This window comes from Rhineura floridana, chromosome 6 (assembly GCF_030035675.1).
Source record: "Rhineura floridana isolate rRhiFlo1 chromosome 6, rRhiFlo1.hap2, whole genome shotgun sequence".
Lineage (NCBI taxonomy): Eukaryota > Metazoa > Chordata > Lepidosauria > Squamata > Rhineuridae > Rhineura > Rhineura floridana.
In genome coordinates, this window is record NC_084485.1 from 108,984,333 (window position 1) to 109,012,278 (window position 27,946).

The following is a 27,946-nucleotide window of genomic DNA, read 5'->3' on the forward strand; positions in this document are numbered from 1 at the left end:
AGACCTGCACACTACTTCTCGTATCTGAGACTATAGCCTCTGAATACCAATTACTAGGAATCACAAGCAGGGCTATGGAGTCAGTATGTCAAACCTTCGACTCCGACTCCTTTATTTTTCTACTCTCCGACTCCTACTCCTTCATAAATGGCAAATGTATATTAATGTATTAATAAATTAATATTAATTTTATTTTGAAGTCGGAGTCAGTACATTTCTACCGACTCCAACTCCACCCAAAATTGCTTCTGACTCCGACTCCACCCAGAATTGCTTCCAACTCCATGACTCCAACTCTGACTCCACAGCCCTGCTCACAAGTGGGGAGAGTGCCTTTGCATTCATGTCCTGCTTGTGGGCTTCTCATAGGCATCTGATTGGCCGCTGTGAGGACAGCATGCTGGAGTAGATGGGTCTTTGGTTTGAACCAGGGCTCTTATGTTCTTATCCATTTTTTCAGCCTTTTAGAAGAGACATGTAGAATCTGCAACAAACTGGAGTGCTTCTGTTCAGGATTCCAGGCATTCCATCCCCCCACCTCTGGTTTTTCTGTTCCCAACAACAGTCAGGGTTGTATCCATTTGTTTTTCTCCACTGAGAGACAGTTCTTTGATTCAGCGGAGCCTTCTGTGAGTAGAAAAGGGGAGTGTTTACCTGACTTACCCATCTCTCTGCTGCCCCCTGCCCCCCCCCCAGACATCTGCTGCAGAGGATTGAAAGACCCTTTGGAACACATGGGAGGTGGTGCAGGGATCTGCAGAAGAAAAAGGAATTTGTGAAAATCACCTCCTTCCCCATTTTTCCTCATGAAAGACTGGAATCTGTCGCAAAGGAACTTAACTGGATTTAACCTAGTGTCATCATTCTGTGCTCTGAGCATGCTCAGTTTTCATTTGACTGTTTTTGGGGCTTTTCCCCTCAAGAATTGCTTTCCCTAAAGATTTTTGTGCACTCCTGCAAACTTTGGGGTTTCCCAAAGCCTATTGTTTGGGTGTTGTTGTTTTGGCTATATAAGGACTGGCACTTGGAGAGTTGAGATCTCTATTAGTATATAATTGAAACCAGTGCTTTTTCTCTGCTTAGCTTAATATTGTTTTTCCCTGTTTTTCAATGGGTGAAACCTAATGGTGTCCAACTGCCAGTGTAATGGACAACACTGGCAGAACAGGTTTCCTCTCCCCCATGCAGCCCCCTGCACCTCCCCCCATTCTGTTCCAGGAGGTTAGGAGACTCCTCTTGAGAGTGTGGGGAGGAGAGAAAAGGGTAGTCTCATCATGCAAATGGAAGTCTGCTTGTGAGACATTGGAGAGCACCCAGTGAGTCAATGCTGTTAATCTTTTATCATATTTTGTTTGTTTTAGTTATTAATGATTTATTGTTAGCTGCTGCATGAGTCAGTTTTGATTAAGAGACAGGTTGCAAATATTTTAAATGAACTAATTAAAATCGGAAACTAATTAAATTCTATCTTATACAAAACATTTTTATGGTTATGGAATATATCTGGAATTCTAAGCCGATTAGTATAAATAACAAGCCAAGAGGGTAAAACCCTAACTTTTAGATTTTTTGCATTTATTTTGTTTAAAAGCCAAGATGACTTTCGATACGTTCATCATACAGAAAGTATCTAGTTTTAGATAATAAACTAACATCAACAGATTTTATTAGCTGTATTTTCAGTCAAACCTAAATACATTAAATGGTATAGAATTCATTAGTATTTCTCTACATTTGAATATGTAAATTTTTCATGTTTTTAACAGGACGCTTTAAAAAACTATAAAACACCATTGTTAAAGGCTTATTATAGTTCTTTGGAAGACAACAGGTACTGTATTATAAATACATTTTAATTTATATCGTTTGGCACTCTTATTTTTATTTGTTGCATTCTATATTTGTAAAAAGGTTACATTTTATTTTCTCTGGTAGACGAAGGAGGTTGTTTGAGATCCTTTGGGATTGTCCCTCCTACGGTAAGAGGCAGGGTCAGCTTGCAAGTTGACTCCTCTATAGGGAGAGGGACCCAACTTCCAGATTGACTGGAAGAGCAGGAACCTCATTGAAAAATAACAACCAACTTGATTAGTTAGAAACAAAGAATACTAGGGAAAAGAATACTAGACATCCCATTAAAGAAGAAAACAGAATTAAAACAATGCAAGAAAGGATGGAGACAATTTCAGGAACCAAGTTACTTCCCCACATTCAAAAGAATGAAACCAACATGCCTGAGAAGTGGTGGGTCAAATGTCCTCCTCACTCTCTCCAGAATAGGACATTTACTGTAAGAAAATTCCTGTTTTTCTGGCAGAGCAAGGACAGCATTTGAGGTCCCCCCAGGATATAGAAAACTACCATCAAACTAGGAAGTGTTTTCAGTGTAGCCTTTTAAATTGACAAATTCCTCTATAAAACTCTCTTGCCAAGGGCCACATTGGATGATGTCAGATTAATCTTGTAATGAAGTCCAGGTAGCAGTTTTACAGATCTCATCTAAGGGAGCCCTGATCTGAATAACTAGAGGCTGCTGCTCCCCTTACTGAATGAACTGTAATCACATCTGGTGATGATTTACACATGGACTTCAAGGCCTTGGATATGCAGCTGCAGCCCATCTACCTACAATGGTTTTTGAGAGTTTCTTACCTAAGGAGGCCTCCTGAAAAGATGCAGAAAGGGACTCTGATTTCCTATGGGCTGCAGTTCTCTCCAAATAGAACTGGACTGCTATACAAAATCTAGGCAGTGCGATAACATCTGAAGATGCACTGGATTGGGACAAAAAATGGGACAACCACCTCTTGTGAGCTGTGAAACATAGAATTTATTTTGGGGATAAAGGAATGGTCTGAGTAAAGAACGATTTATCTTTGTGAAATATGCAACGCTCTGCATTAGAAGCAAGGCCCCCAGCTCTGAAACTCTCCTGGCCTGTGTAATGGTAATTAGAAAAGGACCTTCAGACTGAGCGCTCTTAGTGGGATTTTAGCCATGGACTAAAAAGGAGGATCCATACGTACATTCAGCACCCAGCTGAGATTCCAAGTAGATTCCAAACTGGTCCTGCTTTCTACCAAAGGATCTTGAACACACTTTTTACTCTCTCCAGAACAGAACATTTATGGTAAAAATTCTTTCCCCCCCCTTTTGATTGAGTAATTGAATCTCAAAGTGCTCATTCTGTTTTGAGTCTCACTATATCTACCAGTAGTACTTGTGAATCAAATGCTTTAAGACAACCTTTCCCAATCTTTGGGTCCCCAGATGTTGTTGGACTAAAACTTCCATCAGCCCCAGCCAACATGACCAATGGTCAGGAATGATGGGAATTGTAGTCCGATAACATCTGGGGACCCAAAGGTTGGAAAAGGCTGCTTTAAGATTATGTAATCCTCTATTGGGGTCTGTCGGGAGGATGAGCTGGGCTCCTGGGGGGTTGTCAGAAGAGGATTCAAATGGCTGGCAGAGGGAGGAGGGAGGAACTTACCCTCTGTGGAGCGAAGCCGAAACAGAGGACATGCCAGAGATAGGGTCGCCTGGCAACGGGGAGCCTGAGAGCCTTGAAGTTTTAGAATCCCCCCCAGACATTCCCAGGCCCTCCCTTCTCCGCAGCTCAGAGCAAGAGGGAGGGCTGATCACAGCAGAAAGGCGGAGAGATGGTTTACCCTCAGCTCCTCCTTTATCACCCATAGGGGAATCGGACACTTCAGAAGAGGAGGAGGTGATGCCTCCCCCCTCACCACGCACACGCAGACGGTTGAAAAGACAGGAGAGAAGGGGGGGAAGGCGGGCAGTACCTGAGGGGGAGTTAAGGAGGAGCGAAAGGTTGCGCGCCCGTTTAGCCCCTTCTTAAAGAACAGGCGGGAAGCAGCCCCTTGCTCTGTCAACTTTCTCCCAATGTCGCAGGACCTGTATCCCTGTATTGCTTCATGAGAAAGCGCAGTCTTTGTTGGACATTACTCTAATAAAACACGAATTAACTACAACCTTTGGTCTGGTTCCTGAGTCGCATCCTGGGCCTGACAGGGTCAAATGCTTTCCAACAGCATTACAAAACATTCTAAACATTTATGTTGGTCTTCTACAACTTGTGCTCCAGGTATTCCTCAGCCTTGATGAGGTATGAATTGACCAGTGATGTGCCAGCAACTCCTATGCAAATCTTGTTTGTAACGTAGCAGAACGGTGGGGTTTTTATCCTAGCTATCATTTTGTGCAATACTTACTGTCTTTTGCAGTCACTATGATCCAATTACATCTGCAATTGTTTGCAAACAACCTGCACCCTCATTTCAGCATTTTGCCAGATTTAATGATACCTCACAGTGCAGGACCTTTAGATGACAGGTGTCTTCTGCTCACAGAAAGATCTTTGCAAAATGTATTGTTGAGGGTTGTCCTCAGGCATCTTTATAGCCAGCCAGTTCCACCTGCAACTTAAACCCTAGGTCAGACAGTGGTTGAGAAAATAACAATGCATCTATAGGGTTCTGTATGGGATGTAACAACTAATAACTTTTTTTTTTACCAGTGTACCACTAGCCAAGGAACTCTAGCTGGCACACTGAAAAGAAACAAACCAGAAATTCCCCCAGAGGTCCTACCACAAATCCAAAAGTGTCAACAGCAGCATTTTTGGTTTTCAGGAAGATTTGAAAATTATATGCCAAAGAAAGGGAGGACAGTGATTCTCCTTTCTTCACTACATAACCATGCTGTATTGTCAGACCAAAATTCCAAAGCTGAGATTAAGGTGATACTGACATCCAAATGCATGATTAAATGGTAGCCTGTCCTGCCTGAAGTCGAAAGACCCAGTCTCAGTCGCGGCTGTGATTTTTTCTCTCTTTATTAAAGTTACAGTTACATCAAAAGCAGTGTGCCTCATTAACCTAACTACACTTTCTAAGAACTTTTGCCCTGGCTGCTCTGACTAAGCATTACTTTGTATCTCACAGATGTTGACTCAGCAACTGGCCCCTCCCGAGTCAACTTATGTAGGCTTGGCTTTCGTGCGGAAATGAATTTCCTGCTGCTGATGCCTCTGAGCGCGGGGCAATGGTGGTTGGATCTTAGTTTCCCCCTCCAACTAGTGGGGGCTGATTGCCTACTCGAGCATGAGAAGCTGCGGGGCACTTGGCTGGGGAACGTCAGGTTGACAAGGTTGTGCCTCCAGTGCTGATGAAGAAGGTGTGTCTAATGATGCAGTCTCTAACACTGCAGTTTCTGACAGTTCAGGTTGCGCTTCAGCAGTGGGGCCAGGGTCAGAGGAGTTGAACTGTCAGTGACGGGACAGGGTGCACTACGAACTCTCCTTGCTGCTAATCCCTATCCCCAGTTTGTCACCCCAGTACTCGATGTCGGTGTCGCCTTCATCGATGCCTCCCCCCTCAACGTGGGTCACAATATAGCCAGTGGTGTTCCCATGTTCCCCTGAATGTAGACATTGGCTGCTTAAATCCCTAAATGCCAAGCAACCCATGATGGAGAAAATATCCCAAAAGATATGTCTTTCTAGTAAACGTAGGTCTGATATTTATCAATCCTGGCCTGAATCTAGAAATGGGCCAATTTGTTGAGAGAAACAGCCTAAGAATTGTTAGGGTTGGCCACTGCTGACTCTGGGAAAAGGGTGTCAATAGTGAGCAAAGCTGTGGTGAACAATAAAAGACAATTGCAATAATGACGTGCTTTAAGTAACCACTGTATTCTGCTCATACATTTGTAAAATGTGATTGTTGATAAGCTGCTTGAGTTACGCACTATGCTAGCAAGGTCTGTCGGATTTGTTGCTGTAAAGACAATTGCAATAATGTTGCAAAAAAATAAAGACAGTTATAATGTTTGTAAAATATGGCATAGACATTGCCATAATTTTATATATTTCTAGGTTTGGAATCATACTTGAGAAGATTAAAACTATCATTAATGATGATACAAGATATACAAAAGGATGCTTGAATATGAGAACTCAGAAATGCTATGCAGTAAAACCTAATATAAATGAATATCTGGACATAGCACGAAGAACATATACTGAGATTGTGGATGATATTGCAGGTATTTAGTTATTTAGGTATTTAATTTTAGGTGTTTAGAAAAATCTACAGAAATTTGCCAGAATATATGAAGTGTGAAGGACTTCTGTGTGAGGCAAATTGGGCGAAGAAATTTCTGTAACTTGGATTGATTACATATTAGCCCTTTTTCTCTGGATTTTCCATCCTTTGTTCAGTCATTTTTTATGGTGAATCAAATTGTTGCAGTCTGATTATTCTTTATTGTCCTCCTACATTTTTTTCTAGCCCTGATTTGTGCTGAGGGATTTTTGGCAATAAAACTCAGTTGCAGTAGCAGCTTGTCCAGCCTGAACACACAAACAACTGTTGAGTCTTTTCAGGGCTCCTGTATCTATAATTAAAAGCACCTTCTTGTAGGTCTTGCCCAAGGTATTGTCTCCTGTTGATTGCAACTGGATAATTATTGATAGTTTCTAAATCGTCCCATTGTTAAATTCTGTTCCTGCAAGGACAAGGAAACTTAAATTACCAATTCCATTTCATTTTTTCTGGGTTTTTTTAATGGTGAAGTAGCACTATTTTCCTATAAAAATTAGAAGGCAACTTCTAAAATCCAGAGCTTGGAAAAGTTACTTTTTTGAACTACAACTCCCATCAGCCCCAGCCAGCATGGCCACTGGATTGGGTTGATGGGAGTTGTAGTTCAAAAAAAGTAACTTTTCCAAGCTCTGTTTTTATCAAAATGCTTTATTTTTTCTTGGTATGTGTTTGCTTTCTAATCTATTTTGTAATAAACATGTAATATTTTTGTGATTGCCACAATGAACTGTCTTGTGCATATACACTAGTTTTTCTGGATGTTTCTGTTTTACATCTTGCTATTAAGGAATGATAACACAGCTAGCAGAAAAATATAACCTTCCTTTGAAAACAAGCTTTAGTTCAGCTCGAGGATTTTTTATTCAAATGAGTGCTGACTGCGCAGCGATACACAATGGGCAACTTCCTTCAGAATTTACCAAGGTACACATTTTGGAGCTGTTGGGTCTTACATGGAAATATGATTTATATTTCTCCACTACAATGTTTAGCAGAGATATTGTTTGAGTTTAAGTTGTAATTATGATGAAGTTACATACAGCACAAATATAGATATTTGATAGATATATTGGGATAGGTGTAGGGTAGCATTAGTACTCTTGTACAAGGCACTAAAGAAGCCAAATGTTCTAGGATATCATATATAGATCAGCTCATCTATGTCAATGAATAAATTAAAACTGGAATAGGTGCACATTGCTTACAGGGTTGAAGAAGTTAGTGTGTTTAATTGGTAGAAAAGGCCACCAGAGGACAAAATATCAATCTACAGACACATTTAAGAGAAACAGGATGGAAATCAGAAAATATTTTGATTTTTTACAATTAAAGGTTTACAATTCTGGAATCATCTCCCTGACATATTTGTGGATATGAAGAACCACACAGATTCCTAAACTTGTGAATAGTTATGAACAGTACATTTTAATATTCTTTTTGTCATGCTCTCTGCCAATCACACATATGAGAAGACTTTTGCAGTGCACAATTTGGAACATTCTAGAACTAAGGTCTAAAGAGCTTTTTGGCAGCAGAGTACATTTCCTGAGTGTAACACATATGCCCAGAGGTATGGATTTTCCCACTCATTTCTTTGATTGTCCCAGCAGCAGCATCAAGATAACATTGCTCAGTGGTGTAGCACTGAGCCAAGCAAACTAGAGCTATCTCTTTTTGTTATTTCCTTTTTTTAGTTATTCCTTTTTTTCTGTTAGTTTTGCATTTTATTTCTTGCATGCTCCACTCTGAGTGTGTAAAGGTTGCAGTAGTAAACTGCCTACTATGGACAGCCAGGATTGTTGCCTTCAGCAACAAAATAGATGCTTGTGTTGACTGCCACAAGTTTACCAAGCAGGTTTATCTCAACCACTCCACTTGGTTGTGTGTGGTACTGTAGGAGAAACTCAGTGTCTGAATCACTGAGTTGGGCTCTGTACATACAGTTTGTTCAGTATCAACACCCACTTGTAACCTTCTCCCGGACACAGCAATCGCACCACATGGCTCAGTACCACCGACTTCTGGTGTTTCATTCGCATCTCCTTCTGCACCCCGAGTTCCATTTGTACCCTTTGTTAGAGGTGAAGTGTCAAAAATGTTTAGTCTTCAAACTCTTGAAGATATAGGCCACAAAATGGGAAAGTCTCACTGTGATGTATATCTAACAAACTCCATAAAAAGCATAAGGAGTACCTTCCACTGTATAACCTCTGCCTGCAGCCTCTAGGCTAGAGGTGGACCACTCATGGCATCTCTGGCATATCTGCCCCTTTAGTCTCAAGGTATTCTCTCAAGAGGTGGAGTCCATGCAGAACTTGGAAAAGCAGAATGCTTTGAAAATATGGATCTATCATGCTATGGAAAGGTAGCCTTGCCTAGATGGGAAGAGATCAGAGTCGTTTGAAAATTGGTAGCTGGAAGCAGTAAATAAATATGCCATTCAGGGAGGAACCCTAACACTGACGTATGGTGATGGTGGAATGCAAGTGAAAAGGTGGACAAAGAACAAAAACTGCAGGGAAGAAATATTGTCCTCAACATAAAAAATACCCAATTTTGCTCTTTATCCAGTTCATTCTAGGCTTTCAAGATTGAGCCAGCCTGGTGACTCTGCCACCTTAGCGTCCCTGACATCTAACATGTATATTATCAACCTTGTCATCTCAATTCATACTGGACAAATTGCAGCAACTTTTCCCTTTGTCCAGTCAAGGTCCAGGGTCTTCTGCACCACTTCCAACCATGGTGTCTCAAGCTGTCCCACTGATTTCTTTGATGTTCAAGTCATCAATTCCAATGTGCAGGTACCTACTACACCAATCCAGCCACAGAATGCTTCCCCCTTCCTTGTTATGCTACTCCTCAAAATCATTCCTCACCACTATGCATGGAGATTGTTACTGTTTGAGTACTGAGAAGATTATAGGCAGCCACACTACCCACTCATTTTCACTCACAACAAAATGGTAAAATGCAAGTGTCTTAATACTTAGGCCTCAGACTGGGCCCATGCTCTTCCTGGGGATCACATTTATTATAACAAATGAGATCTGTACAGTGATGTGCCGTAATGCTGTCTAATGGAGTGATGCCAGGTAGGGATGGGGGAGAAATTAGACTTAGTTCACATTTAAAGCCGGATCTCAAGTTTGCACATTCTGAAACAAGATGAGAACTGAAATACAGCTGTCCTTCAAAATTCGCACTTACCTGAATTTTACAGTGCAGTTCTCCAAGCAAAGTTTACAAAAATGTAAATTTTAGGGGAAAGTGTGCATAAAGATGAATATATGTGTGAAAATAACAAAATGCATTATATTAGGAGAAATTGCAAAAATATGTGATTAACTTATTAACAATTTATCAGGAGAAATTTGCATTAAAATCCTGAAAAATGTGTTTTTTGGGGGGGGACAAAATTGCTGCAGGAATGTAGAGAATTGAATTTACAGTTGGAAAAATGAGAATCAGAACCAAAACTGACTGATTCACCCATTCGTAGTGTCAGGGTTACAGGCCATCTGTTCCCTTCATCCATCATTAACCATAGTGTGTCACCCTTCTTGGGGCTATGAAGAGATTCTTCTTGTGTTGCCAGAGAAGTTTGTCAGCTTGGGTTATAACTCCACCTTGTGGTAGAAGGCAAGAAAGACAAGTTGGGGGAAGTAGGTCACTCCCAGAATTCCTCAGTTCACTTTCCAACCTTTGTCAAAGTGGTTGCAATCAGTATTTGATCCCGTAATTGTCTTCAAGCCTTTTCTAATTTATTCTTTATGATAGTATTTTCCACTCCTTTACTGCTCTACACTGGAGGAAAACTCTTTGGAGAAAAGGCATGAAAAGGTGTGTTGGTGGAATCCTGGGATAAGATAAAGGTCTTGGATTCTTTGCATAAAGATGATATGCTTTCCTCAGATATTCCTCTTACCAAGCAAATCAGTCCTTTTGTGGTTTCCATCCGCCACCAAGATACAAAGATGCTAGGTCCAGTAAAGGCAACTGGAGCAAGTTCTAATACTCACCATGGTATCACCAGGGCTCTAAGCCTTCCATCTCCAATAAGGGTGGATGGAACCAGCAATCACAATGACACCAATGCTCCCCAAGTCAATGGCCGGCTGTAGTACTTCTTTCCAGCCTGGGCAACTATGACCACAGAAAAATGGATCCTCAATAAATGGATCTTCAAGGTTACAAGTTAAATCTCTGGGCGTGGCTGCTTTTCTGATTTCTTCCTTCTCCAGTCTCCAACTGTTCAGAGAAGAGGGACGTCACAGTGTGCAGAGTGCCATCCTCCACTTACTCTCCATGGCAGCCATCAAGCCAGTGCCTCCAGATGAATCCTTCAGCATCTGCTCAATATTCTTCATAGTCCTAAAGAAAGAAACACCTGGAGGGCCGTTCTCAATCTCAGATTTCTGAATCAATGAGTTATGTACAAGAAGTTTAGGATGGAAACATTAGCTTAAATGAAGCACATGCTCCACTCTCAGGACTTCCTAACCTTAGTGGAACTCAAGGAGGCGTACCTTCATGTACTTATTCACCCTGACCATCAGAAATGTCTATGTTTTTTCTACAAAATCCAACATGTCCAGTTTTGGGCCCTACTCTGGCCTGGCTTCAGCAGCAAGGGTACTTACAAAGACTATGGTTGCCCTGGTGGCCCGTTGTCGCTCCAGGGCATCCATATATACCCCTACATGGACAACCTGTTGATACGCTGTCCATCCAGGCACTGGGTTTTTCAAGATCTTGATGTTTCTCTACTTTGCTTAAAAAGCCATGGGTTCCTAGTAAATTTACAGAAATGTCATCTGCAACTCACTGAGGCCCTAACTCATCTGAGGGCCCTCCAAGACACTGCCAATGGCATGAATTCACTCTGTCATGACTGAATCCAAAGGATCAGAGCAGCAGCTCTCACCCTATCAACCTCTAGATGTGCAGACCTCATGTCTGGCAAGAGTGCTGTGTCTACTGGTGTTAGCATTTTAAGTGACTCTGTGGGCCAACCTCCATTTTTGCCCATTACAGTGGGTTCTTACTCTGTTTAAGAATGTCATTGCCTGCAGCTGGCATATTCAGCTTCACATTGCTCCATATCTCCGAAAGGCAATGACCTGGTGGACCAAGCTCCAGAAACTTCAGAAGGGCCTTCCTTTCTGAGACCCGGCATGGGTTCCACTCGCTATGGACATCAGCCTCCATGGATGGGACACCCGCTGTCAAGGCCACTATAGTCAAGATTCCTGGTCCCCAGTGGAACAGATGATGAACATCAACTGGCTGGAGCTCAGGGCGGCACACCTCACTCTGCATTTTCTCGTGCCTCGTCTCAACCTCTCCCACATCCTTCTCAGGACTGAAAATGACTGATATCCACAGGGAGGGGAGTCAGCCACAGAGCTGCAGGTGGAGGCCTGCCTTCTCCCGAACTGGACAGAGCTACATCTTGCTTCTTTGGCTGCCAAACACATCAGCAAGTCATCGAACATCCAAACTGACTGGTTGAGTCACCAGACAATAAAAGCAGGAGAATGGAAGTTAAATCATAAGGTCTTTTTTCAAATCCAGTCACAATTCAGAAGACCTCTGGTGGATCACTTCTCTTCTGCAGAAAACCATCAGATAAAGAGTTTTTCTCCAGGTTCCACTAGTCAAAGCAGAAGCAATGGATGTTCTAACATCTCCATGGCCCAAGGGGTTTGCTATAAGCCTTTTCACCAATCCCTGTCCTTCCTCGGGAGTTATGCAAGATCAGGGAAGAAAAGGCCAGGGTGATCCTCATAGCCCCATTCTGGCCTTGATGCTCCTGGCTGTCAGAAATTCTAGCCATGGCAGTATCCCCTTCATGGGACCTGCCTCAACATCTGTCAAGACCCTCTGTCATTCGGACCCAAGCTGGTACCAGATGACAGCTTGGGTACTGAGTAAAGACACCTTAGAAAACATGGCCTCAGTGCAGAGGTTGTTGACACCATCCTACCATTCAGATGCCCAACACCAGTGCGCATCTACTCCTCCACTTGGAAAACTTTCACATCTTGGTGCTCCTTCAAAGACATCTTTTTCCACAAACCAAAGATTTCTGATGTCCTAACCTTTCTCCAAGATAGTCTCAAGAAAGGCCTGAGACCCAGTACCCTAAAGAAGCAAGCTGCAGCTTGGCATTGGCTCCAGTAACAGCTCCTATTTTTCACCATCCACTTCTGAAACGCTTCGTAAGAGGAGCAGTGTGACGATCCCCTCAGCTGGCTCTACCTGTGATACTCCCACCAGGGCTACCACCTGTCAGGATCTCAGTTTTTATTTGTTCTCTCACACGCTCTAGCACAGATCTCACAAGATCCCACTGCTAGGCAGCACCACCAGTCACTCCCTGTAAACAATACTGCTAGAGACTTTGCCTTAGTCTCCCTATGGCTTGTTACTTTGTGTCTGGGTGCCCTTGCTGTCCACAACCCCCTTGTATCTTTGTCTATAAAGCATACAATCCTGGGTTGCTCTGGATACTTGATGTTGTTAAAATATCTCCCTTCACTGCTGCCACCATTTATTTGATACCGTTTCCCTCCAGCCTTGGTAATTACCCTGCCCTCCCTTCTGGTCTGTGTATCCCCAGCCAAGGATCAGGCTTTTGGTAAACCAATAAAAGTATTTATTTGATAACACCAGGAAATAAGATTACTTTAGGAATGTTCAACAAGTGTATGGTTTCATTTAGTGTCACTCTTTATGTTTCCAGTCTTATATATTCTGCCTAAATACCAGCCAGATATAATCCAACCCACAACCAACTCCAATCCGCACTCCACAACCAATCGCCAACAACTCCCCAACAACTCCCCTCGACTCAACTGTCATCCTCTCATTTATACCTTCAGCCATTCAAACACTCAGCCAATCATCATCCAACATTCTCCAGCATTCTCCAGCATTCTAGCCCATGTACTCCCCCCTCTCCTCAGTCACTTACCGTATATCGCTTAATAAACCCGCACTTACCATATTTACAGATATTAATATACAGGGACATCACATTTCCCCCCCTTTAAAAAAAGCAAAGTATTACTCCTGTACCCAGGAATAATACGACACGTTATATACAAGTGTCCGTCACTCAGGGGTAGAGTGTCCTTTTAGTCTCACATCTTGATCACTTGATTGTAATATCAGCAGTCTGCCTTGAAAGTCTGTCCGCCAGCACGTTGTCCTTTCCCTTGATGAAAACAAAGTCTACTTGATATTCCTGCAGTGCCCAGGACCACCTTTGTAGCATGGTGTTGCTGTTTTTCATAGTGTCCAGCCACAGCAATGTGCGATGATCCGCGATGACCGTGCACTTCCTTCCCCACACATAGGGACGCAGCTTTCCCAGGCCCCACACGACTGCCAAACACTCTTTCTGAACCGATGAGTAGTTCTGTTCTCTCACTGACAGTTATCAACTCAGATATGCAATGGGATGCTTGATGCCTTCCCTCTCTTGCATCAGCACAACTCCAAGCGCCAAATCAGACGCATCCATTGCCACGATAAAAGGCTACAAAGTCTGGAGCTGTCAACACAGGACTCTGGCACAATGCTTGCTTCAGTTGGTCAAAAGCTTTTTGACACCTTTCATCCCATCTCACGCACTCAGCACACTTTTTCTGCGTTAATTCATGCAGTGGGGTTGCTATTTCTCCAAACCCCTTTATAAACTTTCTATAAAATCCAGCCATACCTAGAAATGCTCTCACTTGTTCTTGTTTATGGGAACAGGCCAACATTGGATGGCCTCTACTTTATCCCATAAGGGGGTTATCTTTCCACTCCCCACCTTATGCCCTAGGTAAGTTACTTCATGTAACCCAAACTGACATTTTTTTACTTTGATGGTTAAACCTGTCTTTTTAAGTGCCTCCGACACCGCTGTTAAATGTTGAACATGTTCAGGCACTGACTTGCTGAATATAGCTATATCGTCTATGTATGCCACAGCAAAATCTGACAGGCCTCTTAAAATAGTGTTAATTAATCTTTGAAAAGAACTTGGTGAGTTCCTAAGCCCCATAGGTAGTGTTGTAAATTCATACTACCCATCAGGTGTGTTAAAAGAAGTTTTAGCCCTGGATTGCTCTTCCAACTCCATCTGCCAAAACCCTTTGCATAGATCTATTGTGGAGATTATTGTTGCTGCCCCCAACAGTTCTAACATGGTGTCTACCCTAGGCATGGGGTACGCATCCAGAACTGATTTTATTTATAGCTCTATAATCAATACAAAATCTGATTGTTCCATCTTTCTTTGGTACCAGCTCTATACTAGAGGACCAGAGACTAATTGATTCCCGAATCACACCCAGCTCTAGCATATCTCTTACTTCCTTTCTGATTTCATCCAACACTCTTCCATTCACTCTATAAGGGGTAGATCTAATTGGGGGATGATTTCCAGTGTCAATAATATGCTTTGCTACACTGGTTCCACCAGGTCTAACATTAAAGAGATCCTTATGTTTGCTCAGAACACTTAGGATTCCCCCTTTGACCTTGTCATCCACCTCCTCTGCCTTGCTTTCTTGTACTAAGTCTGGTAAATCAGGACCACTTCCTTCAGGGAACAAGGTAACCTGCAAAACCTTTGCATCCCTGGTGTGATAAGGTTTTAACATATTCACATGTACTACCTTACGTTTTTTTAATTTGCTGTTATTACATATGTCAGTGTGTCAAGTTTTTCTCTAATAATGTATGGTCCCTCCCAACTGGCTTGTAATTTATCGTGTTTTCTGGGGATGAATGCCATAACCATATCTCCCACTTCATACACACGCTTTCTTGCTGTTCTGTCATACCAGTAACTTTGTTTCTGCTGAGCTTGGCTCAACTTCCTTTGTACTGCTTCCATCAAAGATTCTAGTTTGTTGCGAAAGTCTAGTACATAATCAACTACTGATATTTTATACTCCTCCAGGGACCCTTCCCATGAATTTCTGAATAACTCCAAAGGTCCCCTCACTTTCCTTGCAAACATTAACTCAAAGAGCGAGAACCCTGTTGATTCTTGAGGTACTTCTTGGTAGGCAAATAAGAAACACCCCAAACATTCATCCCAATCCTGTGGGTGATCTTGAACATAACTTTTTATCATTCCTTTGAGCACTCCATTAAACCTTTCAGTTAACCCATTGGTTGCTGGATGGTAGGTGGTGGTTTTCAAATTCTTCAGTCCACAACACTTCCACATACATTGCTTCACTTCTCCCATAAATACACTGCCTTGATCAGTCAAAACCTCATGTGGAAAACCCAGCCTCATAAAGATTTTCAGCAAAGCCTCTGCCACTACAGGGGCTTCTACTGATCTCAGAGCCTCAGCATCTGGGTACCTCATTGCAAAATCCACCACCACTAATATATATTTCCTGCCATGCCTTGTGGGTTTAGAAAAAGGACCTACCAAATCTATTCCCACTCTATAAAATGGTTGTCCTATAATAGGAAGGGGCTTCAATGGAGCTTTTGTTTTTACCTCATTTTTCCCCACTTTTTGGCATATCATACAAGAGGAACAGTACTGTTTGACATCCTTGGAAATGTTTGGCCAATAATAACGAGCAGTCAGCCTTTTCTTTGTTTTTTTTATTCCAAGATACCCTGAACAACGAATATCATGTGCCGTCTAGCAATCTGGGTCTGAATTTGCTAGGCACAATCAATTGTTTAACTGGTTCACAGCAGTTCTCTCTCTCTTTAGGTAATCATAGTCTATACAGTACACCATTCTCCCACACAGTTTGATCCCTCAGGGTCTCTGTAAATGGGATTATTTGTGTAAGGGCTTGTTCCTTTATTGGATTCAAACTGCTGTCCTTCTCTAACTCATCCCTGAACTGTTGTGTTTCTGTAGTAGAAAACATTAGTAACAAAGTTTCATTCACTCCAGGCACACTAGGGGTTGCTATGGCGACCTCAGTCTCAGTTACAGGTCCACCCTGTTCTGTTCAGCATCGGATAAAATGGCTTCTGCTGCTTTACCGAGTTGTTGTCTGGTCACCACATAGATTTTTCCTTGGGATCCCATAACATCTCTCCCCAAAATTACAGGTTCATGTTGCTGGGCATTGATACCCACTTTATAAGTCTCCTCCTTTCCTCTCCAGTTCAATTTCACTAGGGCCATGGGAATGCTTTCTGGCTCACCTCTCACGCCTTGGATTACCAACTTTTCCTGAGGTAAAATTTCTTCAGATCTTATCAAATCTGGCCTCAGTAAGGTCTGAGCAGCACCAGTGTCTAGCAAAGCCCAATATTTTGCCCCTTGCACACATACTTCTCTCAAGCTTGAGTCAAAATCTTGAATATTTGATCAGCTTATTTGACAGAATTGTATTTTCTTTGTTTCCCCCTCTCTTAGTACGCTTTTCACTGCTCTTCCTTGAACAGGATTACTGATAGGGTTTGTAGCTTCACATTGGAAATGGAGATGTCCTGGCTTACCACATTTGTAGCAGAGTTTCTCATCCCTTTTAGGATACACAGACCCAAACTGAGGTGTCCTGTGCCCTTCTGATTTTATTTGAGGGTTTACTCTCTGTGGTACCACATCTTTTCTGCCATTATTATTTGGTTTTGATTTAAATTCTCTTGGTGTTTTCCCCATCCAACCAGATCGGTTTGAGGTAAAATGATCTGACAGTTCTGCTGCCTCCTGCACAGACTTAGGGGAACGAACTTTGACCAGCAATCTAATTTCTGATGGCAATTGATGATACAATTGGTCTAATATCATGAGGCTTTTCACCTCTTCCACAGACTGAGCTTTAGCACTTGTCAGCCATTTCTCAAATATGTCCATCAGTTTTGCTCCCAACTCCACGAAAGACCTCCCTGTGTGTATCTGGCAGTTTCTGAAAAGTTTTCTGAAGTAATCAGGCCCCAGTCTAAATCTTTTAAACACTGCTTCTTTGAATTCAGCATATGTCACTGGCCTGTCTGAGGGGAAATATTGATACACCTCAGCCAATTCCCCTTTAATTAAATTTGATAAATACTGCATGTATTTATCTTCAGGTAGCCCCCACATCTGAGCTGCCTTTTCAAACGTTGTGAGGTAAATTTGTGGATCTTGACCAGGGTCATACACAGCAAAGTCTTTAGGAGTAACTTTTATTTTTGCTTCATCTCTCTCTTGTCTCCTCATAATGAAATTTCTCTCTAATTCCAACCTTTCAGTCTCCATTCTCAGTTTCACCATCTCAATCTCTATCCTTATCTTTTTCCTCACGTCCCCATCTTAACTTCTCTCTTAAATACTCTATATAGGCAGGATTACTTGAGCACCCTTCTGGGGTCTCCTCTCTAACAGGTTCTTTGGTTTGGATTGATGTATACGTTATTAATGCCACCCTCAATTCATCCACCCCTTTACCCTCATGAGGTAAATGAAAAGCTATATGTTTCTCCACCAGCTCCTCTCTTTTCATTTTTATGAACTCAGCCATGTTTCTTAGAGCTCAGACACTTTTAGCACACACTCACAAGTAATCTTTATTTGTTATTCCTTTCACAGTCACACCACTTTTTAGGGACTCTCTTTTGTTTGTATCCGGACTCTCCTTTTGTTCGTATCCCAACTTTGCCACCACATGTGACGATCCCCTCAGCTGGGTCTACCTGTGATACTCCCTCCAGGGCCACCACCTGTCAGGATCTCAGTTTTTATTTGTTCTCTCACACGCTCTAGCACAGATCTCACAAGATCCCACTGCTAGGCAGCACCACCAGTCACTCCCTGTAAACAATACTGCTAGAGACCGCCTTAGTCTCCCTATGGCTTGTTACTTTGTGTCTGGGTGCCCTTGCTGTCCACAACCCCCTTGTATCTTTGTCTATAAAGCATACAATCCTGGGTTGCTCTGGATACTTGACGATGTTAAAATATCTCCCTTCACCGCTGCCACCATTTATTTGATACTGTTTCCCTCCAGCCTTGGTAATTACCCTGCCCTCCCTTCTGGTCTGGGCATCTCCCAGCTTGTTCACTAGATGCTATAAAATGGACACTTTCTTATCGATAGAGGCCACACTTGGTTGGAGGGTCCTGCAGCAGGAATTGATGGACAGCCTTTGTTTGTATATATCCCTCCCTACATGAGAAGATCTAGAACAAGCTGATGAGTTTTTCCAGCAACAAGAGAAAGAACTGTTGGTTCCCTACCAAATGAAAGGTAACTGAAAGGTAGTTCTCTGTTGCTGGACAGAAATCAGCCCCACCCTATAGCTGTCCTCTTCAATTGCTTAACCAGCCTTAGTTCACTTATATGTTTGCTTTAGTGGGATTTATCTGCTGTCTACTATTTGCATGCCTGTTTTTTCCTTCAACCTATTTGAGTTTGATGAGGATGCAAACTGAGGAATTCTGGGAGTGCCCTACTTCTTCCAACTTGTCTTTCCTGCCTTTGACCACAAGATGGAGCTATAACTCAAACTGGTGAGTTCCTGTCCAGCAACACAGAACTACCTTTCAGGTAGGAAACCAATGGTTTTCTTCATGTCACTTACTGGACATGTACTGCTAACCTGTTATGTCTAGTGGCTGCTCCGGGCCTGTCACCTACAGCTGAAGGAATCTCCATTTTTTCCACATCCATGGATGTACCTCTGCTATTTCCTTTATCATACAGATTGTCATTCCCTTTATTCAACCTGCTATGTTAGCACTTCTGCCACCCCTTTTACAGTACCCTCCCAAGCTGCTTTCATCTCCCTCAATATTTGCTTCTTGTGTGTTTCCAAGTGCCAGCTACTTCTGACACAACTCAGGCTATCATTACCACTATCACAATTCCCATAATACTAATTACTACATCTACTTCAGCACCTCCACTTAGTACACCAGTGCCTGCCATACCTGACATCTCATCCCATATCCTGGCAACAGTAACAGCAGTGTCAGATACACACACACACCAGCTCTGATTCAGAATATTCTGACACCATCTCAGGTTCATATCCAGGCCAAAATGTTAGTCTCTTCGACCCATGAGGTACTTTCATTTCTATGCCAAACCACTCGTTCACATGGCTTCTAGTTTCAATCTCATTCAGGTTTTTATTTCAAAATCAAGTAACCCTTCTAAGTATTCCAGTCACGTTTCTTGCCCTACTCTAACTGCACAAGGACTTATGAAACAAACTGTCCCCCATGTTACCAACTCCTCACCACCTTAAATCTCGGTATAAGATCCAGGAGCATAACTACTTTCTTTTTAAACATTCCATCCCAAACTTGGTGATAGTCAAGACATCATAAGGCACAGGAAAGCAGGTGCTCCATTTAAGGAGGGCAAAGGATAGGAAATTCTGCAATTCTTTCTCTTCATATGGCTGACTACATGATATGTGAGTCAGCATATCAACACTTTGTCTGGGGAAAATCTAATTCCTACACCATCTACCCCAAGATATTGAGGCTACTGTGGCTGCATTGCAGCTGGCCAGATTTTGCATCTGGTGTGTACCACTTGGTTTGTAATTTACAATCAAAGCTTCTGTATCTGACCATGGCTGTCTGCTGGTCCTTTTCCTATTGGCTGACTTATAACTGTTTGCTTTGGGGTGTGCTGTTTTGCATTCCTAGTATCGACACTATTGTGACCACCAATGCATTTTTATCAGTTGGAGTGCACACTGCCTGGGACACCTCATTAGAAATATTTTGGCTGTGGAACTTAAAGACAAGCACATACATTTCTTAGATACTGTGTTTCTTGTCTTATAAAAATCATACCAAACACAATCTATAGATGGCCAATAAGATAGAAGTCACAACTGTAACTAGCAAAATGAACACGAGTCACACACACAGTGCCTATTTTGTCCTGGTATTGGATCCAGATTGAGTTCTTCACTTCCTCTTCATTGGTTTCGTTGTCACCAGCAAAGTCTTCCTTTTTATTGCACCTCTGAATCTGGAGCTTTTTTTTACCATATCTAAAGCCTTTCCTAAAAGAAATTATGTCACCTCCTTGGTAGGTTATTAACAGACACCAGAAGTTAGTATACATTTTACCATGGTTTCATTTTTTTAAAAAAAAACATAAATATCCCTTTTCATCTAAAACCCTATTCATTAACCTTTCTTCTGCTTGTACAATCCTCCTCAACTATCAACTGTCACTTCCTAACCGTCACTTCAGTCAACACCTGCTTTTTGTCACAAGGTTCTAAAACTGGTTTCCTTCACTGAACACATGGGTATTTTTTCTATAAACTATGTAATATTTTATTTCTGAAACAATTTATTATCTAACGCATTTTATCTTACTGAATTTTATTAGTTTACAACCCAGCCCAATTAAATTCTAAATGTTCAATCTAAAATAGTCAGCAAATTAAATAAACCTACATAACTCATTAATATACATTAAAAATACACCCATAATTCATTTTGTCACAACTTCAGAATGTCAGAAATGTATGTTATCTAGTCTTTATAAAAATATTTATTTAAAGAAAGGCCTAGTTATGGGAAATGTCCATTGTTGCGAAATAATTTTTACTAATTTCAAGGATTACCACTTTCATTAATGGGTGAATGCATCTTAAGTCTTGTGAATGTTCATGCAATGATGACATGTATGAACTAGAAATGTCAATGCTTCCTTTCTCAACCTCCCCTCCACTAATTTTCCAGGGGTAAATGGTACTTGAATGGCAGCTTATACAATAACTACAAACAGCTGTATCATTTTTTAAATATATACCGTATATTCCGGCGTATAAGGCGACTGGGCGTATAAGACGACCCCCAACTTTTCCAGTTAAAATATAGAGTTTGGGATATACTCGCCGTATAAGACTAACCCTGCTTATGACATGCAGGTACTTAGCAGGAAAACTGTCACTTATAAACGTATAAATATTAATATTTGGATTGTCCAGTTGTTTTGTTTTTGTGCCTAGGAATTACCACCAAAAACTGGGGAAAGATGTGAGAAATCTTTTTTTAAAAAGCAACATTAAATGCCTAGACTCTAGTTTCCAACACTATGGAGTATTTATTGATTGATTAAGAGAATTTATATCCTGCCCTTTTGCTGTTAAAAACAGAGCTCAGCACAGCTTACAAATATAGTAAAAACAATAAAAATACACAATCAGAGAAAAACAAGCCAAAATGTTAGGAAAAGGAGTCTTTCACACCACATGCTCAGTTCTAAATACTGTTGCAGCAAGTTTTACAAGTTCCTCCAATATTCCACTGGTGCAGGCACTCAGACATTCAAAGTACTGTATGTTTCTTAGGTTTTATAAAAGCAGAGCTTTGCTTAACTCAAAATTTCTTCTCCCTTTGATAACCACATCTACACAGGTTCCACCTCCATACTCAAAATGAAACTGAGCCTGGAAGTGTACAACAACCCCACACATACCTTGCTAATTCGATTATCAATGCCAGGATGTCTGTCTTTTCGACTACTCTCCTGCTCCCCCCACACACACACACACACCGGGCATCATGAAAGACCCAGTCCTGGGCTCAGAAAGAAAATAAATATCTGGTCCTCTTCAAAGTATTGATAAGCCTCATGTTTTAATTGAAATAATAATTATAAATTCTTGTTCTTATCACTAATGGGAGTTAATTATCTTGCATATGCTGCTGTTGCTTCTATGGCTGTAACGGAGTGAGGTTAAAGATAAGTGAAATGCAAATAGGAAAAAAAATACAGAAGGCAGTAACACTTTCCTAAATGTAATACCATACCAACCACAACAAGATTCCTATAAGGCAAAAAAGTAAGCATCTCACAACCAGTCAGTATTCCTAACCAAAAATACGATAAATGAAGAAATATTTATATAAGCATAACTATCAAATATATTTATTATTTACACAAACTGTAAAGATATTTATAGTGCAATCCTAAATTTATTTATTCAGAAGCAAGTCCCAGCGTATTCAATGGGGCTTACTCAAACAGGGACAGAAATGCAACCTCAAGTGATAAGCAACTTCATTCACACAACCCAAAATTCCGAATCATGCCACTTTACACTGTTTTGCAACTGTTTATACTTGTTTTTATGGTTATTGGATTTTAAATGGCTTTATTTCTTGTTGTGAGCTGCCTTGGTTTCCAACCCAACCTCACAGGAGTGTTGGAAAGACTCCATACACACACGCACACACTGCAGATGTATAAATACATACAGCCCATATAATAGTTTATTGTCAAACCAATTGGTCATTGCAGAAAAATCAGTATTAGTTTTTTAAAAATCAGTATTAGTTTCCTACAGAATAAAAACTGCAATACCTAAGTAAGCCCTGCCTACTTGCTTTAAAATAGGACTGGGGGGGGCAGAAAGAGAACACAAACACAATTCTTTTTTACATTCACTCCAAAGTCCCATTGATTTTCAGCACATTCATAATCATGTCTACTCAAAAGTAATTCCTACTGAATTCAATAGGATTTACTCTGGACATATGGGATTAGCACTGTTTTTACCCCCAAAAGCAACTATTGGGAAGGTTTTCAAAACACTGCCCAGGATCTGACTCCTACACACAAGAGGGGGAAAAACTGAAATGTATATACTTACCCAATTTATGAGATTTTCAGATAAACAGGGGGTGAAACCACCATTTTGTTTTCTAGATGCTGCCTCAGGTCAATGAAACTGAAACACAATCCCTGATTGGCTGCAACCCTGAACGGGCGGGGTTAAAGCTACGAAGTGCTATACAGTAGTTTAAAAAAAGATTTAACCGGGGGGGGGTGCCTGACGTTTTTATATATATCTCGAGAACCGCACCACCTAGAAACTTAATTTTTTTTTAAATGAAAGCTGAGAATCCGGGCCACCTAAGGGGTTAGCCGGGCGCCGGGTGGCATGCTTAGAATCCGGGTAAAACCCGGCTATCCAGGCAATATGGCAACCCTAATAAGACGACACCCGGCGTATAAGACGACCCCCGACTTTGGAGAAGATTTTCCAGGGTTAAAAGTCGTCTTATACGCCGGAATATACGGTATATAGAGAGAGGGAGACACATTTATACTGCCCTTCACCAAAAATGGTCACAGGGCAGTGTACAGAAAACAATATACAGAAAGCAATAACATTAAAAATGCTCATAAATTACACATTAATAGTATCATAAAAATGACTTAACCCATCAACCTGACTAAAAATATTAGTTTTACCTGGAGTTTAAAAGAAAATTAAAGTTGGGATGACACGCACTTCAGGTGAGAAGTCATTCCACAGATACAGAATGATACGTTTGCTAACTTCTGCTTTAGCTTTAGCAGTGTAGGACAGTAAAATAAATTTACACAACAGAAAAGAGAATTCATCCAAAAACCCATCTCAATTTGAACTGAAATTAATAGAGTCGGAAGCAAGGAGCAAGCGTGAAAAGTTAGTCGTAATGACTAAGTGAAGTTGTACTGATTTGATGTTCAGCTAATGCGTCTTGGTCTATCCTGTTATAAGCAATATCCTCTCTATAATATCTGTAAATATAATTCTTATTGTTGGTATTTAGCTAAAAGGTTGTGCTAGCCCAAGAATAAGAATGGGCCCTGCTCTGTCCCCAGATACGCTCTGGAGGATTGGGGGAACCGTCAGAACAGATTTAGGGGGCATGTGGGGGGAGGAGGGAGATTGTTCCATTGCGCAAGGAGAAATCCTTACACTGACACAATGATCTGCTTAACACTACATTAAATACAACCCTAATTATCCTAACTATAAATCTAAACAACAAATTAATATATATGTAAATAGATTGAATGAACAAATAAGTTGATATTTCAGAAACAATGAACTCCTTTCTTACTGTACTGTCCAACTGCACCAACAGCTCAGTTAGAAATGAGCACATTCAAGCAGCAACAGTGATGACATCATTTAACTGACAGTATTGTTGAGCAAGTGTTATTGTGACCTCATAAGAAAAATAGGGGGAAGGGTGATTGGCTGAGCTGATGATAGTAAAGGATCTCTCTATGTAGGTATTATTTTGATCATATCTACTTAACTTACCTCCCCTTCCCCCATGCAAAGCAATAGATATCTGTTGTATCCCTAAAATTACATAAATACTCTTTTTCATCTAAAACACTGTTCAGAACCCCACCACCACCAGTGATCCTTCCTTGCTGGGAGGGTGGCATATCCCTCACCCTAGTCTTTTTTCCATCTTGCTTTGCCTACACAAGTCAATGAAGAGATCTCTCCTTACAGAAGAGACTGTACTTCCAAAAATCGGTGAGGGGGACAGAAGCCCACCTGCTCTAACAACCTTTGAAGTAACAGGGTCCTTGCTGAGGTGGTGGCATTTTTCCCCACTCATCTTTCCATGGGATTTATGCTATTTTAGTCCACCCCCTTCCCCTAGGTAAGTCAATGCAGTGATCTCTCTCACAGTGGGAAAAGGCTATATTCCCCCAAATGGGGATGTGTGGACAGAAGACAACCCAACCAGCACTCTCGGGGTAACAGCTTTTTTTTTTTTTACTGAGGGGGTGAAATTTTCCTCATCTTATTCTTTCCAGAGGATTTATGCTATTGTTCCTCCATCCTCTTCCCCTACGTAAGTCAATGCAGTGGCCTCTCCCAGGGAGAAGAGCCTGTATCCCCCAAAATGGGGGGGGGAGAAAACTTTTCCTACCACCCCCAATGACCCTTGGGGTAACAGAGTGATTGATGGGGAGTGATGTTTCCACCACCACTACAGTCTTTTGTGGGCATCCATCTCACCATAACCCCTGCCCCAATACCATTTGTATTGTATCCACCCCAAAATGGTAAAGTCTGCCTTTATAGGAGAACCACTGCAGCTGTCATTCTGAATGTTTGCGGACTATCCCACCAGAAGAGGTGACCATGCCTGCAAATTGCATCCAATTCTGGCAGAACATTAAAGATTTTCCTTTGTTTAAAATCCAGCTGTAGAGCTAGCCTTGCACAAAACCCCTTGGATGTATTTGCCTACAATTTGGCACACTTAACCCACTCTGGAGAGGCTGATATACCTTCAAATTTGATACACTCTATGAAAAGGAGGAAAAAAGTTATACCAATTGTTAGATTCCCCATTATTGTGAATGGGGCAGAAACATAAATGATCTAATTTGATCCCCAATAAAGAGTCAGATTGGAAAGAGACAGAGTGGCTCCGAAACAGATCAGGTTGCTTCCTAAAGCTGCAGATACAAGTCAAATCTTGTGGCCAGTATCACTGCCCAAACCCCATCAACACCACCAAGAACCATTCACACTGGTGACAATTCTTTGCTGCATTCCTTTTCTCTTCAGTAATCTACCATGGACAGGCTTAAGACCAAAGGGAGTAATAAACTGAACTCATGTTTTTTCCTTTTAAGGTTTAGGAGTGTTTAATCTTACAATGGATTAGCTTAAATATATAGCTGCAACTTAAACACGTACAGAAGCATTTACTATTTTAATAAATGTTTATGGGGTGGTGTACATTATCCAGTGATCAAATAATTACATACTAATATTTTCAGTTTATATCTTTGTTTTATTGTTTTGCCATTTTTCAAAAAAGTAATAAAAGTAGTTTTCTCTCATGTTTTGCAGATTGCTCTTACTCAGTTGTCTGGGAGTAGCTTTGTTTATGCTTATCTAGCATATTTATTTTAAATTTCCCTACAGATTACTAAAATGAGAAATGTATATAGCTTTACTTCACCAGATTTAATGAAAATGAATGAAAGATGCCAAGAGTCTTTGAGAGAAATTTATCACATGACATATCTGTAAGAATATTTCAAACATTTTTATTCTTATTCTAAGTAGATTTACTGTGACAAATGAATAGTTGCTTATGAGACTTTAAAAACTCTTTTAATGGATAGCTATAGACATTTAAAACTAGGAATGTGCCACCTGGCTTCAGGTCTTATCCAAGCTTGTAACTTTTTCAAAACAAGCTTTGGGATCCCTTACTGTCTTTCCCATTCTACACCTGCTGCTACTAGCTTCATGTGTGGTTGTGTATATAATCCATATGCCTGCCAATAAACAGACAAAATTACTGCTGTATGTAAACAGATATTCCAATGCCTGATGTGTGGGTTTAGTCTAGTTTTCTCATGTTTTGTCTATATATTTTAAGCAACATTTATATATCACTTGATTGTAAATAGAACCTGTAAGTAGTTTATAAAAAGTTTTTGAATTTTTCTTACTGTATCACTGAATTTTCTTGTAAATCCCTTCATAACTGAGAGTAGTGATTCATAAATTCAATAAACTAAACTAAATGTTAATCTGTCTGAAGTACCAGCTGCCAGCGATGTTACTGAAGACTCAGGACCTTGAATCAAAGAAGCACAGGTCCCAGACCAGGGGTCAATGCCCTTGTTGGGGTAGCTGGTACCAAACAATGAGGGCAAAACCACCCTACCAGGTAGTACTCCTGCTACTCCTCCTCATGTCCTCTCCATCTTGGGCCGGGAGTCTCCCAAGCAGTTAACCTGGACATCCTTTTAGATTCACTGGAACAAGAGCTAAAACTAGACTCCCTGTCCCTTGATCCGCAAAGGCTCAGTTCTGCAATAACATGTAGCCAAACAGCTGGGGCTGGAGTTAGAACCAAAATTCTCATCAATAAACCGTTCCAAATTATAAGAGGTAGATTTATTAAATATTATTTTAAAACATTCCAATGAAAAGATACATATAAAAAGATGTTAAGAAATAACAGTGCGTACAAGGGAAATTACAACACATAACATTAAAATAACAATGCTGCTTCGCCTACTCTAAATACATCCCACTTAGAGCATTTGACGCCACAAAACCAGCAAGTAGTCACAGGTTTCAGCATCCAAGACAGGTGGGGCAGGAAGCAAAGATCCCCAAACACTTTTATAGAAAAGGCCTAGCAACAGCAAGGCCAATTCCTTAACAAATCAGAGGATCAGTTGGAAGGAACCTTCTAGACCCTGGCTATACCTTGACCAATCAGAGGGGCAATTGACTGGAACCTTCTAGACCTGGAGTGTATGTAAGAGTCTCACCACCAAGGCATGTGAATCCAATTAGCAGCACGCCACAATGGCCTTGAAGGGCAATTCATATCAGAGATAATGCAAGTACAAGGAATGATTGTGTACACCCAATTACCTAGAGAAACTTGGAGAAGAAACATTTTTCACATAGGCTAGCTCTTTTCCCCAAAGCCTGAGTACAAGAGCCATTTTCAGGAACCAAGAAATTGGGATCTCTTGACAATCTTAATGTGACCCTGCCTAATCTACACTAGCTGTTTTGGGGATATATTCTGTTAGTGTGGGGACAGGAAAGAAGAGCCTGAATTCTAGTTATCAATCTTACAAAAAAAAACCCTCAAGGATTCTGAAGGGACATGACAGGCCTGCAGTCTTAAGAGTATAAGAAGAGGTTTGGGAAGGGGCATAGCTTAGTGATAGAGTATCTGCTTTGCCTCCAGAAGGTCCCAGGTTCAATCTCCAGGTAGGTCTAGGAAAGACCCTTGTCTAAAATCCTGGAATCGCTGCCAATCAGTGTAGATAATAGTGAGCTACGACCAATAGGCTGACTCAGTATAAGGCAGCTTCCTGTGTTTCTATGCTTGATGAAAGCATTTATATAGTCGAGCATCTCGACCAACCAGATGCTTCTAGGAAGCCCACAAGGAGAACATGAAGGCAATAGCCCTGCTATGTTGAGCAGTGAACATGGATGTTCTGATTAGCTATCATGCATAGTCGCCACTCCCAACTCTCCTTGCCAAACCCCCCCAATCCCCTTGCCAGCCACTC

The 27,946-nt window shown here is 41.2% G+C and overlaps 1 protein-coding gene across 1 annotated transcript in view; it reads left to right on the top strand.

Annotated features, from left to right (window-relative positions):
- The window catches only part of MSH4 (mutS homolog 4), a 76,774-nt gene that overhangs the window by 37,083 nt on the left and 11,745 nt on the right, over window positions 1-27,946 (top strand). The window contains exons 10-13 of the mRNA XM_061630514.1: window positions 1,767-1,831; window positions 5,897-6,066; window positions 6,913-7,049; window positions 25,815-25,918. Coding sequence (XP_061486498.1) covers window positions 1,767-1,831; window positions 5,897-6,066; window positions 6,913-7,049; window positions 25,815-25,918 — 476 coding nt within the window. The remainder of the gene's footprint in view (window positions 1-1,766; window positions 1,832-5,896; window positions 6,067-6,912; window positions 7,050-25,814; window positions 25,919-27,946) is intronic.